Genomic DNA, 16,875 nt, shown 5'->3' with positions numbered 1-16,875 from the left:
ATCCCATAATCACACCAACAACTACCTTTCCAAGGAGTCTACAGGTACACAATCTATCCCATAATCCCACCAACAACTGCCTTTCCAAGGAGTCTACAGGTACACACTCTATCCCATAATCCCACCAACAACTGCCTTTCCAAGGAGTCTACAGGTACACAATCTATCCCATAATCCCACCAACAACTACCTTTCCAAGGAGTCTACAGGTACACACTCTATCCCATAATCCCACCAACAACTGCCTTTCCAAGGAGTCTACAGGTACACACTCTATCCCATAATCCCACCAACAACTGCCTTTCCAAGGAGTCTACAGGTACACACTCTATCCCATAATCCCACCAACAACTACCTTTCCAAGGAGTCTACAGTACACACTCTATCCCATAATCCCACCAACAACTACCTTTCCAAGGAGTCGATAGGTACACACTCTATCCCATAATCCCACCAACAACTGCCTTTCCAAGGAGTCTACAGGTACACACTCTATCCCATAATCCCACCAACAACTGCCTTTCCAAGGAGTCTACAGGTACACACTCTATCCCATAATCCCACCAACAACTGCCTTTCAAGGAGTCTACAGGTACACACTCTATCCCATAATCCCACCAACAACTGCCTTTCCAAGGAGTCTACAGGTACACAATCTATCCCATAATCCCACCAACAACTGCCTTTCCAAGGAGTCGATAGTTACACACTCTATCCCATAATCCCACCAACAACTACCTTTCCAAGGAGTCTACAGGTACACACTCTATCCCATAATCCCACCAACAACTACCTTTCCAAGGAGTCTACAGGTACACAATCTATCCCATAATCCCACAAACAACTACCTTTCCAAGGAGTCTACAGGTACACACTCTATCCCATAATCCCACCAACAACTACCTTTCCAAGGAGTCTACAGGTGCACACTCTATCCCATAATCCCACCAACAACTACCTTTCCAAGGAGTCTACAGGTACACACTCTATCCCATAATCCCACCTAGCGATTAATGAAGCTCATGATATATTAACATTCTGTGATCAGTGGATACAAAATACAAAAGGGTACTGGTATTTTATCTTATCAGACAATTTGGCACAAACTTGTTGACATATCAACCTACAGTTTTACCATCCATTACAAGAAAAACACTCGCTAATAGAGCAAAACAAGTCATGCTAGGAAATCAAAGACAAGTCAAAATGGCAAGGTTTGAAACCGCTGAGAGACAAGAATACAAATGTTACTTGTTGACAAGACTGATAACAAGGTTGAGAAGATATATATTTTCGAAATTTATTGTCATTTTCAACATTAATTGTCACAAAGATTACAATCAATATTGGAAAAATTCAAATGAAAGTGTTGCCATGGATACCTACATATTAGCACAAGTAATGTTTATTATCTTTAAAAGATGTGATGTTAATTTTTAAGTGTTTGTGATTGTCTGTATCTCAAAAACAGTTACTGAAAAATATCAAAGTACAAGGCAATTATTGGAAAAAAGTTGATATGAGGACACCAGGTTAATGGTGTTCTTGGTCATTTGTAACACTTGTCTGAGATGTTTACTAATCTGTTGTTCATATTAAACACATTGTCTTCAATTTTTACCTTTTAACAAGATTTTAAAACAATCCTCTCTGACAATGTTAGAAATGTGACTGAGCACAACCCTCTATGTGAATGGGCACCAAGTACCCTCTATGTCCAAGGTATATCATAGCTATGTACTTTCTATGACCCTACTAATGACATGGCATGGCTGATCAGCAGTAATTTCATCACATGCATTCTCAGTTTGTCTAAATTTCATATTTTTCTTGTTTCTTAATATTAATCATCAAGTGGGTATCCAACATAAAAATTATAGAAATACTCAAATCAAATCTGATGACTTCAAAAACCTCAAACAGTCTTTACAGAAAATAACAACTTGCACTTCAAAAGTGATTACCAGTCACATGTCAATCAAATTCTGGCAAGTCACCTGTCAATCAAACTCTGGTATTGCTGATTAAAACACTTTAACGATGACTTTGTCAGTTTGCAAAATGTCAAGAAATCTTCATAGAAGCTGTTATTTTGGATCAGATAATGTCAGTATCAATACTGCTGCAATTGGCAGTGCCTGTCTCTCTGAAATTCATGGAGGACACAGCATGTGAACAAACTAAATAAAAAAGACACAGGAAGTTTCTTGTTTTGGCAAACATTCTAAGTGGAGCATTGTTAGGACTGTGACAAGTTACTCACTGAAAATAATGACATTTTTTCATCAACTCTGTCAATTCATATCGAGCAATAATTTATCAAATTACTGGAATGCAGTCAGCTCTATCTTGGGTAGCCAATTACAGATTTTCACTTGGGTGGCCACACAAAATCAACTTTGCACAACCAATTGCGTACAATGCTACCATAGTCATATTCTGAGGGACAACATGGCTGACATGCCTCTGTACACAGTCCCTCTATCCACCGGTCTGGAAACGTGGTGGTTTCTTTGTGACACTCTGTGATATGAACAAACACACGATTCACACCTTAAACAAAGGACACCGAAAATGTTCAACTGGCCGTTATATCAATGTCGCTACCCCGCGATCCTATGACAGGCGCAATGTGATCGTTCAAAAACATGACGTTTGTGGGTTGTTATTTTCAGAATATCACAAAACATTACAACTTGTTCCCTTTAGAAACACTAAACAATTTATTTTTTCATTAAATGGGTAACGTTGCCCCTCTAGATAAAGCTTGAAAGGGACCACACATTATGGTTGCATTATGATCACGATCGAAAAACAAAATGGCGACGCACTGTTTGCAAGTGTCATGGACTATTGCCCGAAATCAAGATGACACACAAAATCAGCCGAATATTAACATCGACAGCTGAGTAGTTCATAACGAAACTTGTTATTGTGTTGACATATAGCATTTTGTAACAGGCATTTACTGTGCTTGAGCGCGAGTGTACATATCAAGAGTTCCAAATATGCGAATAAAATCTACGTGCATTTCTACACTTGTCGTTCCCATTCTGCTCAGTTAACAGACATGATTTCACAGAATATTAACAGACATGATTTCACAGAATATTACACAGAAAACATATTTAGATCATATTTGGAGGCACTGACTTCTAGCATTGCAAAAGGGACGACAAATTTTCCGGTGTGATTCCAGCCGTTGCTTGTGCCTTTGTCAACACACTCGAAGCGATCAACCCCAGAATTTATCGCACACTATCATCATTTATGATGGGAGAAGGATCACGAAAAACACACCGGTTTCAGGATATGGTTATTTCTGTCTTGGTTTCGAAGATAGATGCAGAGAACACTTTATAGTGCCAAAAACAGTGAAGATTCGACAGGACAAACGTCTGCCTTGACACAGAGGTCAAAACCAAGCGACGCACTGGTATCACGTGACCGTGTTGCACTTTGGCTGTGCGGTCTAGGTGATTAACACCTTTTACAATGGGCGTTTCCAGACTGGTGGATACAGGGACTATGCTCTGTAACTTGAACTCAATGTGATAAAGTGTTATCACTTTCACTTCAACACAAACACTTTCACCAAAAACACTTTTTCTGTCAAAATGTACACCACAAGTTTGCATCATAAAAGTGTGTGTTTCCATTTCAAAATAATATAAATTCTGGCACCTCTAGCTATGCTGGCATCTCTAGCTATGCTGGTATCCCTAGCTATGCTGGTATCTCTAGTATTGCTGGCATCTCTGGATATGCTGGTATCTCTAGCTATGCTGGTATCCCTAGCTATGCTGGTATCTCTCGTATTGCTGGCATCTCTGGATATGCTGGTATCTCTAGCTATGCTGGCATCTCTAGCTATGCTGGTATCTCTAGTATTGCTGGCATCTCTGGATATGCTGGTATCCCTAGCTATGCTGGCATCTCTAGCTATGCTGGTATCCCTAGCTAACTGATAATTTGTACGAATAATTTAAAAATAAATCTACGAACAATTTATTTACAAGGTAGATACTTTGTCAAGAAAATTGGATGGAAACTATTTACATATACCTAATAATAAATTACATATCAGATAACAAAACAGTTCAAGATAATTTTTTTACAAATTCCATTTCTCACTCTAACACTCATTTATTAAAATTTCATCCTGATTGGGTTTGAAGGCAGTGCCTCTGTCATCTTATCTTACATTTCATTTTATGAGGAACATTGTGTTCATTGATCTGAACAGGTCTTTGTAACGATAAAAACTTACTGACAATATCATGATGTAAACTTTATCAGCAGTGACATAGTGTTAATGTTCTGGCAGACAGAATACATTTGTAGTTAACTTGTTCTGATTATAAAATCTTTAAGAGATGAGTCCTAAACAACTATTCTTTTGCCGTCACTGAAATAAAACAATCACTAGGAATAGAGAATTGATTTTAGATTCTCAATGACAAGTAAATCCTTCAATAAGATTTCAATTCATTTCAGATTCCTGTATAACACATGATCCCAAATAAGATTTCAATTCACTTCAGATTCCTCAATAAAAGAAGAACCCTTCCATTAGATTTCAGTTGCTTTCAGATTCCTCAATACAAGTGAATCCTTCACTAAAAGTTCATTTCAATCTGAATCACTGGTCGAGTCTGACGTTTCATCACTACTATCTTCACTGCTAGATGATATCTGTCTTTGTCTGCTGACCACTCTTCTGTTATAATTTCTAGATTGGTAATTTGGTATCCTTGGTAACCGCAGGTTGTCTCTGCTAACAGCTGGTTTACTTGATGAGTAGACAGATTTTCCTAGTTTAAGGTCAGCTATGCTTTCATTTCTGAAAGCAGTAGGGTTCTTGTTAGCTGCTGTGCTGTATGATCTATTTGATGTCGCTGATGGTGCTGATCTTGGTAATGGTTTCTTTCCATGACGATTATTATCAAGTGTAGATTTTGATTGTGTTGTTTTATCATTTGATTTTGTTGCTTGTTTACAATTCTCAGATTTCCCTGGATTGTCATTGTCCTTAATCTCTGATTGAATTTCTCCCCTTGCTTGTTGATTGTCATGGCAACAGTTTTCACTTGATTTGGTGTCATGCTCATTTTCACCATTGTTGACATCATCTCCAGTCTTTGATTCTGCCTGACTCTCTCCATTCTGAGAAAACAAAATAAACAGATTGATGTCTTAGAAACTGAAAATGCACAGCCATCCTCTGCCTAGGTGAGTGAGTATTGATGAAAATAGCTGCAAGGAATAGCAATTAACAGTATTTGGAGGCAATATCTGCTGTAAAAGCTGTTACTTTCTATGACATTTAACCCACTTTATCATTCTTGCTTTAGAAAACAACTACCGGTATATTTCCTTTTCACTCTATGTCGTATGTTGAAATACATTTGACATAACTATCAGCAATACACCTTTCTTACCAAAAACCATTGAAAGTCATAATCAACGTTCTCAAGTAAACCAATTTGTCTATGATGTTGAACAGTTGGAATCAGTCAGAATTTTGACAGAAGAATCGGTTGGAGAGGCCATGACAGATGTACAAATTGTCAAGAGCTCCCAGCTCAGCAACGTGAAAACCCCTATCATGAGTGTGCACTGACAGCGCATGTGTTTGTAATTATGGGCTCTGATATGACCACCGAGGGCGCCCTTCAGGTTCCTCAGTTGTCATGGCATTGAAAAAGGGACTTCATAATTTCAAACCTTCAGCTCATTTCAAAAATCCTATGAATGAGAAACAAGTATGCACCCATGTGAATTGTGATTCATCAAATTCAAGGTTGGTAATGTAATGAACTCATTTGATTTGTTTCCAAAGTGTATAAAATCAACTTACCGTTTTGCCCTCACTTTCTTCAATAAGATCCTCCATGGTTTTTTTCCATCCCAAAACTCTGGCAAGTTTCTTAACACTTTCCACAATATCTCCAATCTCACTAACATCATTAAATCTGGCCTTTCTGACAAATGGACCAACCAATTGTCTGTTTATAAGAAGTCTTGGTATATACGTCCTGGTTGAATCAACAATTCCTGCAAATGGGTAAACCTGTACATGAAAGAAATGGAAAATAGAGAAGATATTGAATATTCCATCAAATACTTGACTTGTTTCTGTAAAAATATCACAAAGAGCAACAGCAAAGAATATGGAATGCATTTGATTTGATTCACTTGACCTAGTCTTTGTCTTATTTACAATGAACTGCCATCTTGGTTAATCAAATAAATTCAAGAGGATCAGTTCAAACCCAGATACTGCACACAATCATAATAATATTTATTCATCATTGTCTGATATTAAGATCACCAGTCAAATCAACTCTCTCTACCTTTCTGTTTCAAAGCTAAATACTGACATCAACTTCAGTCACTAGAAGACAAATACTTGCTTTATGGTGACATTGTATTCAAAGTGCCCAGATTCCTTTTTTAACGTTATCTTAACAAAAACATGTTGAAATGAATTTCACAGATACCAGTGAACTGAAAGCAAATTTCATTGATCAGACTATGTGAAGTATGCCATCAATGGTTACCATGGTGAAGTATGCCATGGATGGTTACCATGGTGAATTGTGCCATGGATGGTTATCATGCGAACAACTGATTTTGTTGCACAATACTGTTGGTAAAAATGAATGGATTGAAGATAAATTTATTTTATGAAATGTGCATTTTCACAATTATGCTTGAAATAGAGCTGTTTTTTTCTTGTTTCAGATTGCTTAATGTTTCTGTCTCATTTTTTATTTTTGTTTGTACTAATAAACATTTCACATTGATTGAACATTGAACACTGACTAATCAATGAAAACTGACTCATCAATGAACACTGACTCAATGAACACTGACTCATTGAACACTGACTCATTGAACACTGACCCAATGAACACTGACTCAATGAACACTGACTCAATGAACACTGACTCAATGAACAGACTCATTGAACACTGACTCAATGAACACTGACTCATCAATGAACAGACTCATTATTGAACACACTCACTGAACACTGACTCATTGAAAACTGACTCAATGAACACCAACTCAGAGAACACTGACTCAATGAACACCAACTCAGTGAACACTGACTCATTGAACACTGACTCATCAATGAACACTGACTCATCAATGAACACTGACTCATTGAACACTGACTCATCATTGAACACTGACTCATTGAACACTGACTCATCATTGAACACTGACTCATCATTGAACACTGACTCATCATTGAACACTGACTCATCAATGAACACTGACTCATCAATGAACACTGACTCAATGAAGACCGACTCATCATTGAACACTGACTCATTGAACACTGACTCAACGAACACTGATTCATCACTGAACACTGACTCAACACTGACTCAATGTACACTGACTCATCATTGAAAACTGACTCATCATTAGTATGAAACAAAGCATCAACACTTACCTCTAATGAAGTTCCCATCACAATGAGAAGATCACACTGAGGAAAGTCTTTTAAATAATAGTAGAATCTCCGTGGTAAATCTTCTCCAAAAAAAACAATATCTGGTTTGACAATTCCCTGAAATGTTAGTGAACAATGTTTTGAGATTTAATAGCAAATTGTACAAGGCCCTTTGATAACTACTCCCATTTACATGCATTTTCTATTCACACAGATCACCCTACAGACCTCATGGATCTGTTATATCAAAATGTTTTATTGTTCCACCATATCTTTCAAATGAAACAGAAATTTTACAATCTAGAACATACCTGTTAATTACAAAATGGTATACTGCACAATGTTATTATCAAAAGTTGGCTTATACTGACAGAAATTTGAAACAAATTTTGTGTTTTGTTTTTTAAGCCAAAAGCATGAGACATTTTGTATTTTTATCAAAATAATGGCACTAATAAAAACTATTATAATTAATCTTGAACTTGTTGTTTCTCAAGATTTGGTGAAAAAAAATTATTTGAATTTCTGTTTTTGAATATTAACCCTTTTCTTGCCAAGTCCATATTTCACCACCAGGTCAAGATGGTTGAAAGTAATGAAACACAACATATTGCATATGGTGTATTTTAACATAATACTGTACATTTGAAAGCTGTTGAAAACATAAATACTGTAAACTTGATTTTTTTGGGTTAAAGATACTATAACAGACCAAGCAAAGTGGGTGAAAATACGTCATGTTTTGGCTCAATACCGCTTTTTACTGACTTGGCTGATGTGGAAGTGATACTGTTTGGCAGGAAAAGGGTTAAAGATGCAGCAAATATATCATTCCAAATTTGGACAATCAAACATCATAATAACCACAACAAACATCGTAACTACCGTAACAAACTCTACAACTGCTAAATCATGTATTAAATTCACTTATTAATGTTGAAGGCTTATTCTTCATGACTTAACAAGCTCTGAACAGTACCTGAGTCTACTTCTGTGTAGAAAAATCATTTAGTTTCTAATTTTCTCTTATCATACATACAAAGCAGACGATATGAAATACAAATGGCCTGCACACTGAACTAAGTGGTCCAGTAGTACACACTCCCAGACTTAAGTAAGTGGTCTACTATATACCGGCAGTACATATTCTGCTCACCAAACTGACTAATTAGTCCGTATAGAGTACAAATTCCCATAGGATGTCATTGCCAGTACACCACTTTGCAAGAATCATGATTGTGCTCTGAATTCTCAACTCTAATTCCGATCTAGAAATCAACTACTCACCGTACAGGTTGCTGATTTACACCTTGGTATCTTGCCAGTAAATATCTTATCTTTAATATCTTCTGTGTTGTGTTTGAGATTGCATCGTATACAAGATGAGGTAGCAAATGTGCCGTGGGCTTCCACTAACTTACTTGCAGGAATACCTGCCACTGGAACAATACAAAATAACATTGTTGGTGAAAACAATGAACAAGCTGTATGGTGTGCATCTAGCTTCTGCAGAAAGAACTATTTTAGAATTCTGAAATTATAACTCAAATTAAGATCTACACTTCAGATAGGGCTGGTGAATTGATGACAATGGCTTGATTAAAAGGTGAAATGCTTTTCTGTCAAGATTAATTTATTTAGCTTATGGAAGAATGCGCGTCTGGGACAGACAGTTGGACTCTAAAACTTTTACAATTCTTTTCTGATCTACCACTTGGGGGGCTCATTTTGAAGCCATTTGAATAAGAAAAACTTTCACCGTTTTAGTTTTCGAAAATAAAAAATCGTACTTTTCTCCATGATGAATTAACACAGGGATTGTTTTTATCCAAAGGAAACATTGAAAGGATTGTCCGAGATGTTTGTAAACAAGACTTACCATTTTTGAATACAAATAATTTAATGAAAACATTTGACAGATGAAACCAACATTGAATATTGTACTTACATCTTTCTAAGCCATCAATATTCTGTGTGTACATTCTTAGCAACAGTCCTTTCTCGTGTAACAGTCTCACAAAAAAATGGACATAATTTGGGCGATAATTCCCCGGAAATAACTCCTTGGCTATTGTGAAAAACGGTCTTGCATCTCGTTGTAAATAATCAATATCAAATATGGCCTCTGGATATGGAATCCTGTATTTCTGTAAATTATCATAAAGTCCGGTACCTGGGGACCTGTAAGATAACCATCATAGCATAAATTATCATAAAAGTCCTGTACCTGGGGACCTGTAAGATAACCATCACAGCATAAACCACTGTCAGTGTGATAAAACTAATCACAAAGTCCTGTGAGATAACCATAGATAACCATCACAGCACAAACCACTGTCAGTGTGATAAAACTAATCACAAAGTCCTGTGAGATAACCATAGATAACCATCACAGCACAAACCACTGTCAGTGTGATAAAACTAATCACAAAGTCCTGTAAGATAACCATAGATAACCATCACAGCACAAACCACTGTCAGCGTGATAAAACTAATCACAAAGTCCTGTAAGATAACCATAGATAACCATCACAGCACAAACCACTGTCAGCGTGATAAAACCTTTAAGTCATCACATGCAAGGAATGGATCTCTATCAATGGTCTGATGGTCAGAGATAAATGTATTTCAGTTGATGGATATTAGTACCCGTATTCAGTGCCCTTATATGGTCCAAGGGGCAGATATAAGCAATTATATCATACAAGTATATTGATGGGGCAATTACAGCAAACTAATTGGTCGAGACATGAAAATAACCATGCTATATTCCTGATAAGGCACGGTTGGCACATATACCAGCTCTTGTCAGGAGCAAAAATCCTTTTTTGACATCCCATGCCAAAATATCTACATACAGTTATGATTAGACTGAAAGATTCATCACTTGAGGGCGCTCTCTACACTCCCCCCTTTACCCAGCGATGGTACACCACTTGGTTTTGACCAGTTCACTTCATATAAGCGCTTGCTTTAAACATATTTCTGATGGATAATACTATTTGGTGCCCTCAGGAGAATAGATTCATGAAGTTTAAAGCACTCAATATATTGGGGTTGACCTAGACAATAAATTTACCTGGAAAGAACACATAAATAAAGTAAACAAAACAATAAGTTGGAAGGCAGGTATATTATATAAAATTAAGCATATTGTCCCTCAACCAATATTGTTTCTACTCTATAATTGTTTCATTTTACCGCACATCTCTTATTCGTTAGAAGTTTGGGGGAATACTTACACCACTTACCTTAAGCCTATACATCTTACCAAAAAACGAATAGTACGTACTCTTACAAACTCCAACAGATTTGAGCACACACCACCATTGTTTCAAGAGTTGGAAATTCTTGATGTTTATAAGCAATATACTTATCAAACTGTACTTTTTGTTTATGATAACATAAGTGGAAATTTTCCTTCAGAAATTCCTTGTTACTTTTGAAGCATTCAATATCTGTATCCTACTCGGTCGAAAGACAAGGGAAATCTTCTCATCCCTAAATATACCACTAATATAGGACAGTGTTCAATGAAATACTCTGGTGTTACACTCTGGAACCAAATCCCAGAAAGTATAAGATCTTTGAGATCTAAGTCAAAAGTTAAAAGAGACCTGAAACGTCATCTCTTGTTTATCTGACAGGTTTCTTCTCTCTCATGTATATTTTCTACCACAAAGTTTTATAATTTATGTACTTACATTGACATACAATTTATTTCAAATATCGAGGAGAGGCCACAATGTTCAATATGGCGCCCTATGGCAAAATGATAGATTCAGTGATTGTGAATGGTAGGGGGCAGGACTCGATTAGTATGATACTATTTTCTAATCCCTACCCAATTTACTCATCCTTAATGTGTCTGTATTTTTTTTTTCCATTTTCTTCTTTTCTGTTCTATTGGGAAATAAATATCCTTATCCTTAATGAAGCATTCAAGAAACAAATAAGCTTTGCCATACAAAGCAGATAAGTCAGGAGTGAAAGTATGACTTAAGAATGCTGACCTCCAAACATACGGTATTCAAGAGAAATGTTATACAATGTTACTGATAGGATAGTCGATAATTTTATAGAGCACATTTCTTTTTCTAGCACTGTGCAATGCAAATGTTATTGTGCTGTGCAATGCTCATTTCATCCTTGGACACTGAAATGGGCATAATTTTTGATTAATCTCACCCATGATATATTTGGCACAAAATATATCAGAAAGTAGAGAGTCAAAGACAAGAGTAATATATGATTTATACGTCTTCATCTTTTGACTTATCACTGCTGTAAAATCAAGGGTCTTAAGTTGTCGTGAAAAATGATTTTGTTATCACACCTATTTTCTGCCCTTTATTACATATGTAATAACATGCTAAAATTTATACAAGATACTCAATATTACACTGGTGATAATGTACTCAATATTACACTGGTGACAATAGACACAATATTGCACTGGTGACAATATACTCCATAATACACAGGTGACAGTAGACTCAATATTGCACTGGTGACAGTAGACTCAATATCATACTGGTGACAATATTTTAAATTATATGATACCAGTATATTGATGGTGCAAATACAGCAATCTGATTGGTTGAGACGCGAAAAGAGCCGTGGTATATTGGCAATATACCAAGGCTGGCATACGCGCTAACTCTCAGCTTGAGCAAAATTCCTTTTATGACATTCCACGCCAGAATTTCAATATACTGTTATGATATAATAGCAATAAATCACACCCAGCAACGGTATACCACTCGATTTTGACCATTTCACTTCATATTTGCACTCGCTATCGCTCCTGCATATATGTTGTGAACTGGTCAAAATCTCATAGTATACCATCGCTAGGTGTGCTTTATTGCTTAAATATCTCGCTATTTCAAGATTACCTAAAATCTGGAATCCCACTTGGTGTGCTGATACCAGCTCCAGCCATTACCACAATATTTTTGGCTTTTTTGTTTAAAATGACTCTGGCAATGTCTTCAATGGTTTCGCATTCTGTTTTCTTAGTTGAGCTGGTTGAAAACTTGCGTGATTGAGATACACTGAATTAAAGACAGAAATGTTTTTGAGATTAAAAAGGATATGAACAGCAAACTTTTGTCCTGGCTTTTTAATAAAAGCCTGTGATTAATACAAAATTAATAAAAAAAGTTTAGAGACAATAACTGTGTATTTAATTGTCTGTATGCCCTAGAGACAACTTCTTACACACTCTATCTGGTACATGATTACAGGAAGTCATCACACAATCCTGTTTTTCCAGTTCTTACAGATTACTATTAACAGACAGTAGAATGAATTTAGTTGAAAGTGTGCTCAATTTTTGACAAACTTGCAGATCAAACTATCTTGAAGATCAAACTATCTACCACAAGTTCCAAATTGATATAGCATCTGTTCAATACCAATAAATAGCTTGAATAATCATTGTTTTTTTGAAATATCAAAATTCCACTCATAAATTTTAGGCCATCTTGAGCTTGAATTCCTCACATTTAATAATTACAGAACAGGCTTCACAGAAACTTTTCTTGAAACTTTGACTTGCTGGTAATGTTTTCCATCAAGTTTTTGAATTAGGCAATGTTTTCCAGGAAATTTCTGCAATGAGGTGACTTACCATAAAATGTGTTCATTAATGTGACACTTTACATGAACTTTGTGCATTTTGGCAATTTCCCTAAGCAATTGTTCTTTTATGTGACATTTTCCATTTGTTTATTAAGGTAGAATGCACTTTGGGGACAGATATTTGGACTCACAACTTTTTACAATTCTCTTTTGTGTTAAAAAAGCACTTGTGAGGGCTCATTTTAAAGCTCTTGGTGTAAGAAAACTTTTCAGTTTTGTTTTTCGAAAATCAAACATTTTATTTTTCTCCATAGAGTTAATACAGGGATGGCGGACATTTTGAATTTCAAATATCAGTATTAAAATCTTCGGTAATTCGTTTCTCTAGTACAAAAATTTGCATGGTGACCCCAATTTTAATTCTTGATTTTGAAAGAGAATGGTTGAAAGATTCATGTAGGAAAGTTTGAGCAAATGTTTAAGTCTTTCACTTTCGAGACAGATACCATTTTTTGTGACATTTCTGCATTAAGGATGATATTTTCCATGACATTTTGGCTTACCTAACACCTCGCTGATTGTTCTCATGTAACTTTAATTTTTGAAATGCTGCAGCAATATTACTGTCTGATTTGCTGTGTGGAGTATTTTTCTTGTTGGTTGGAGTTGAAGCAGTTGATCTCACTTCTCTTGTCACTGGTTTGTTTTGTCTCACCACACTGGACTTGGGACGTCTTGGAGGTACAGGAACTCGGGCTGCTAAAAAATAATGATATCAGACTGAATATATTTTCATAGAAATTCCACACTCAATTGTGATAAATATCACAATCAATTAAATAAGTTCAGCTACTGGTTATTATAATTTCAGACAACTCAAGATTGTTTCTCTTGGTTGTGATAGATTCACACTGGGACCATGATTTTTTCAATCATCATATTTGTCAAAATGAAATGAACATCTAGTGTATCATTTGTAGGAAAAACACACACAAAGATTGTACTGGAATACTCGTCTACTACAGGTAATATTCATACTCATTGTAAGAGTGCTGTTTGCAGGTACAGCTTGATTGCTGAATATAGCTGCACATGTGACATTGGACACTGTTGCCTGAAATGCACACAAATTTTATTACTGTTGTATGTGACCCTGTTCTTGCTGCTTGTTGTACTCAGAACCATTCATGTGTATACTAGCAGTTGCCTACTAAGTTGAATTTTCATCATTCTTGCAGGCATAATTTCCAAAAGTGTAATCCAAAAGTTCAAAAATAATTATCTTTTCATAATAAGAGATCAATGACATCATTTGAGACTAGGCCTATTGACATAGCACACCAAGCACAGCTACATATACTGTGTTGCTACAACTTGTCATCGACTGTACATGAACCTACTCAGTGAGTTTGGAAATGAGTGAATCAAATCATTTGAAAATCAGTAATATATTGAGGATTTTTTCAATTGGAAATGGTGTGAAGTGTGGTGAATGGACTGACTAGATGTGAAAAAAAATTAAATGATTATATCATAAGAAATACCTACTATTGGAGCTCAAAGTCTCACGTCACTATCAGCCTCCTCCATAGGTGGTTAAGAATACACTGGAAATGTTTTTTAAACTAGGGTGTACATAAATTTCACTATGGCCCCTAAGTCATGTTACTGAGGTATATCCATGCACGGTCCCTCCACAAATTTTGTGGAGGGACCGTGATCCATGTAACTATGTTATGGGACATTACGATTATCTTCATCTATTGTTCTCAACCTTGGCAAATACTGTAAGTGTAGGTGGCGACTGTAATTGTATTAAACAAATCATTGACTACTACCTTTGAACATATATTTTAAAACAAGAAATCCAATGAAATGATAGAGTCGCCGTCAGTCGGCATCTCTGTATCACTCTACGTCCTTCCACATCAAAGGAACCACGAATCAATCAATGCAGTTTGTGATTGATTATGTAGTCCGACACCGTCATACATTTACGTGTAAGGTCAATCAAAATAAAAGACAGATAAAAACGTAACAAAGACTGCGGCCACAGAGATCTTCCGTTAATAATTTCAGGGTCAATACTTTCGTTCAAGTCTGTTTAAGCAGAGATGTCGTACTTTTATGACTGTGGACAGCGTGTTATTGTAGCGATGCCCTATCTAAATCATCATGCAATATGTATGAAGTAAAACAGAGTCAAAGAATTTTCTCATTATTTTCTGTTCATTAATCTTTAGAGAAGTGTTCTCCACTGAAAACCATACCAACTTCACAAGCAGTTATTCGTCGCAAACTTATTCACAGACAGTCCCTCTACCCAACCACCTGGCCTTGTGCGCCAAATTACTTGTAACCGTTTTTATAGCAACCGCTACCAGTAGGAATTCTTACCTTTGCCGAGAGTAGCCATCGTCCCTTGAATTAACAACTTTAGAATCCGCATTTATAGGTTTCAACACCCTGTATTCGCATGAAGTTTGTTATTTGACAAACAACTTCAAAAAGAATATCCGCGGCACATCAAACGGGACAGGAGTAGGAAGAGTTTGTGTTTTGATACGCAAACAAACTCCACCGGTGACACATTGTCGGCCATCTTGAAAATGACCCTTTAACATTGTCATCAAAATTAAGCAAACCCCCTATCTGAAGAAACATTTTACCTTGCCCAAAAGATAAGCACGCACGCGCACTGGCTTTTAGAGGTGTTTTCACTAGATACATAGAAAAATAGATCTTTATTGAACCGTATGCCAGTCTGACATATTAGCTCATACAATAAAGATATTGAACCTTGAAAATGGAAACTTCAAGTTGTACAAGTCAGAAAGAAAGAAAGAAAAACCTCAAAATTCATTTAGAAATAATGTAACCCTTTCAGCCACAATAAATAAATTTTGCCAAAGAAACAATTGTGTCATTGTTTGTCATTTATTTCAATAAATGTTTCAGTTAAACTTTGTTTCTTGTCTTTTAAAAGGAGGATTTGTATTCTTTCTTTGTTATATAATGGGCATTGGAGTAGAAAGAGTATTTCATCTTCTATTTTGTTACTCTTGCAACATGGGCAGAAACGCTTCTCCGCTCCCATTTTACAATGTCTGCCTGTTTCTATGTTAAGTTGATGTGCACTTAGTCTAAATTGTGTTAGAGAAGCCCTTGTGCATGGATTTTTCACAATATCTACGTAAGTTTCATAATATTGGTGTGTTTTGAAATATTGCCCTGTTTATTATCATTAAATATTATGTATTTTGTGTCTAAAATGTTCTTCTATTATGAAACCTTTGTTTTTCAAATCTGTTTTGTCTACCTGTTGATTTTCCTCAATTTCTTCAAAGCCAAAGCTTGACAGTAATTTATGTATGTAGTGTGTGTGTGATTCAATGGGAGAGGGAGAACTACTCATGTGCTCCCCCCGCCCCCCTTTTAGGGTATTCTACCAAGGTAACAAAACAAATTGAAAATACCTCTTACAGATTGCACCATACTGCATCATTGCACACATCAATCTCTTAAATTTTTCACAGGATCTAGTAGAAAACTGAATTGTTGTGAATTCATCCTTTATCACAGAAACATGCATTTAAAGGACTTCAGTTCAGTAAAAATTTTGACATTTAACCATACTGTATTCAGGCTTTTCATTAGTCTGGCAGAGACCCTGCTATTCGCGTTCTTCCCCTGTTCATGCTGTTGGAACACGCGCGCGCCCTTCAGAGACGCGACACGAATCCAGGGTCTGGACGTTCTTGCAAGCGGACCCGGTCGGATTTCTGCCTGATCCGGGTACTTTATAGAACACCACAAATCCG

The 16,875-nt window shown here is 36.2% G+C and overlaps 1 protein-coding gene across 2 annotated transcripts; it reads right to left on the bottom strand.

Annotated features, from left to right (window-relative positions):
- Window positions 1-1,286: 1,286 nt before the first annotated feature.
- LOC139142550 (NAD-dependent protein deacetylase sirtuin-3-like) lies at window positions 1,287-15,663 on the bottom strand. 2 transcript variants are annotated; one of them, XM_070712521.1, is made up of 8 exons: window positions 15,452-15,663; window positions 13,618-13,813; window positions 12,367-12,525; window positions 9,417-9,649; window positions 8,756-8,907; window positions 7,469-7,585; window positions 5,861-6,073; window positions 1,287-5,166 (listed from the first exon to the last, which is right to left on the bottom strand). In XM_070712521.1, exons 1-8 carry the CDS (start codon window positions 15,501-15,503, stop codon window positions 4,633-4,635), a joined length of 1,656 nt encoding a protein of 551 aa, XP_070568622.1. In that variant the 5' UTR covers window positions 15,504-15,663; the 3' UTR covers window positions 1,287-4,632. The 2 variants fall into 2 exon arrangements, with proteins under 2 accessions (XP_070568622.1, XP_070568630.1); XM_070712529.1 differs by having other exon boundaries at window positions 13,618-13,810.
- Between the last annotated feature and the right edge of the window lie 1,212 nt (window positions 15,664-16,875).

This window comes from Ptychodera flava, chromosome 1, assembly GCF_041260155.1.
Source record: "Ptychodera flava strain L36383 chromosome 1, AS_Pfla_20210202, whole genome shotgun sequence".
Lineage (NCBI taxonomy): Eukaryota > Metazoa > Hemichordata > Enteropneusta > Ptychoderidae > Ptychodera > Ptychodera flava.
This window is presented reverse-complemented; position numbering and strand designations above follow the sequence as displayed.

Coding starts and splice junctions, on each gene's coding strand:
- LOC139142550 (XM_070712521.1), bottom strand. CDS start 15,503: ATGCGGATTCTAAAGTTGTTAATTCAAGGGACGATGGCTACTCTCGGC. Junction 9,650..12,366: donor AGTGGGATTCCAGATTTTAG/GTAATCTTGAAA, acceptor GTTATCTTACAG/GTCCCCAGGTACCGGACTTT. Junction 5,167..5,860: donor AAGAAAGTGAGGGCAAAACG/GTAAGTTGATTT, acceptor TTGTTTTCTCAG/AATGGAGAGAGTCAGGCAGA.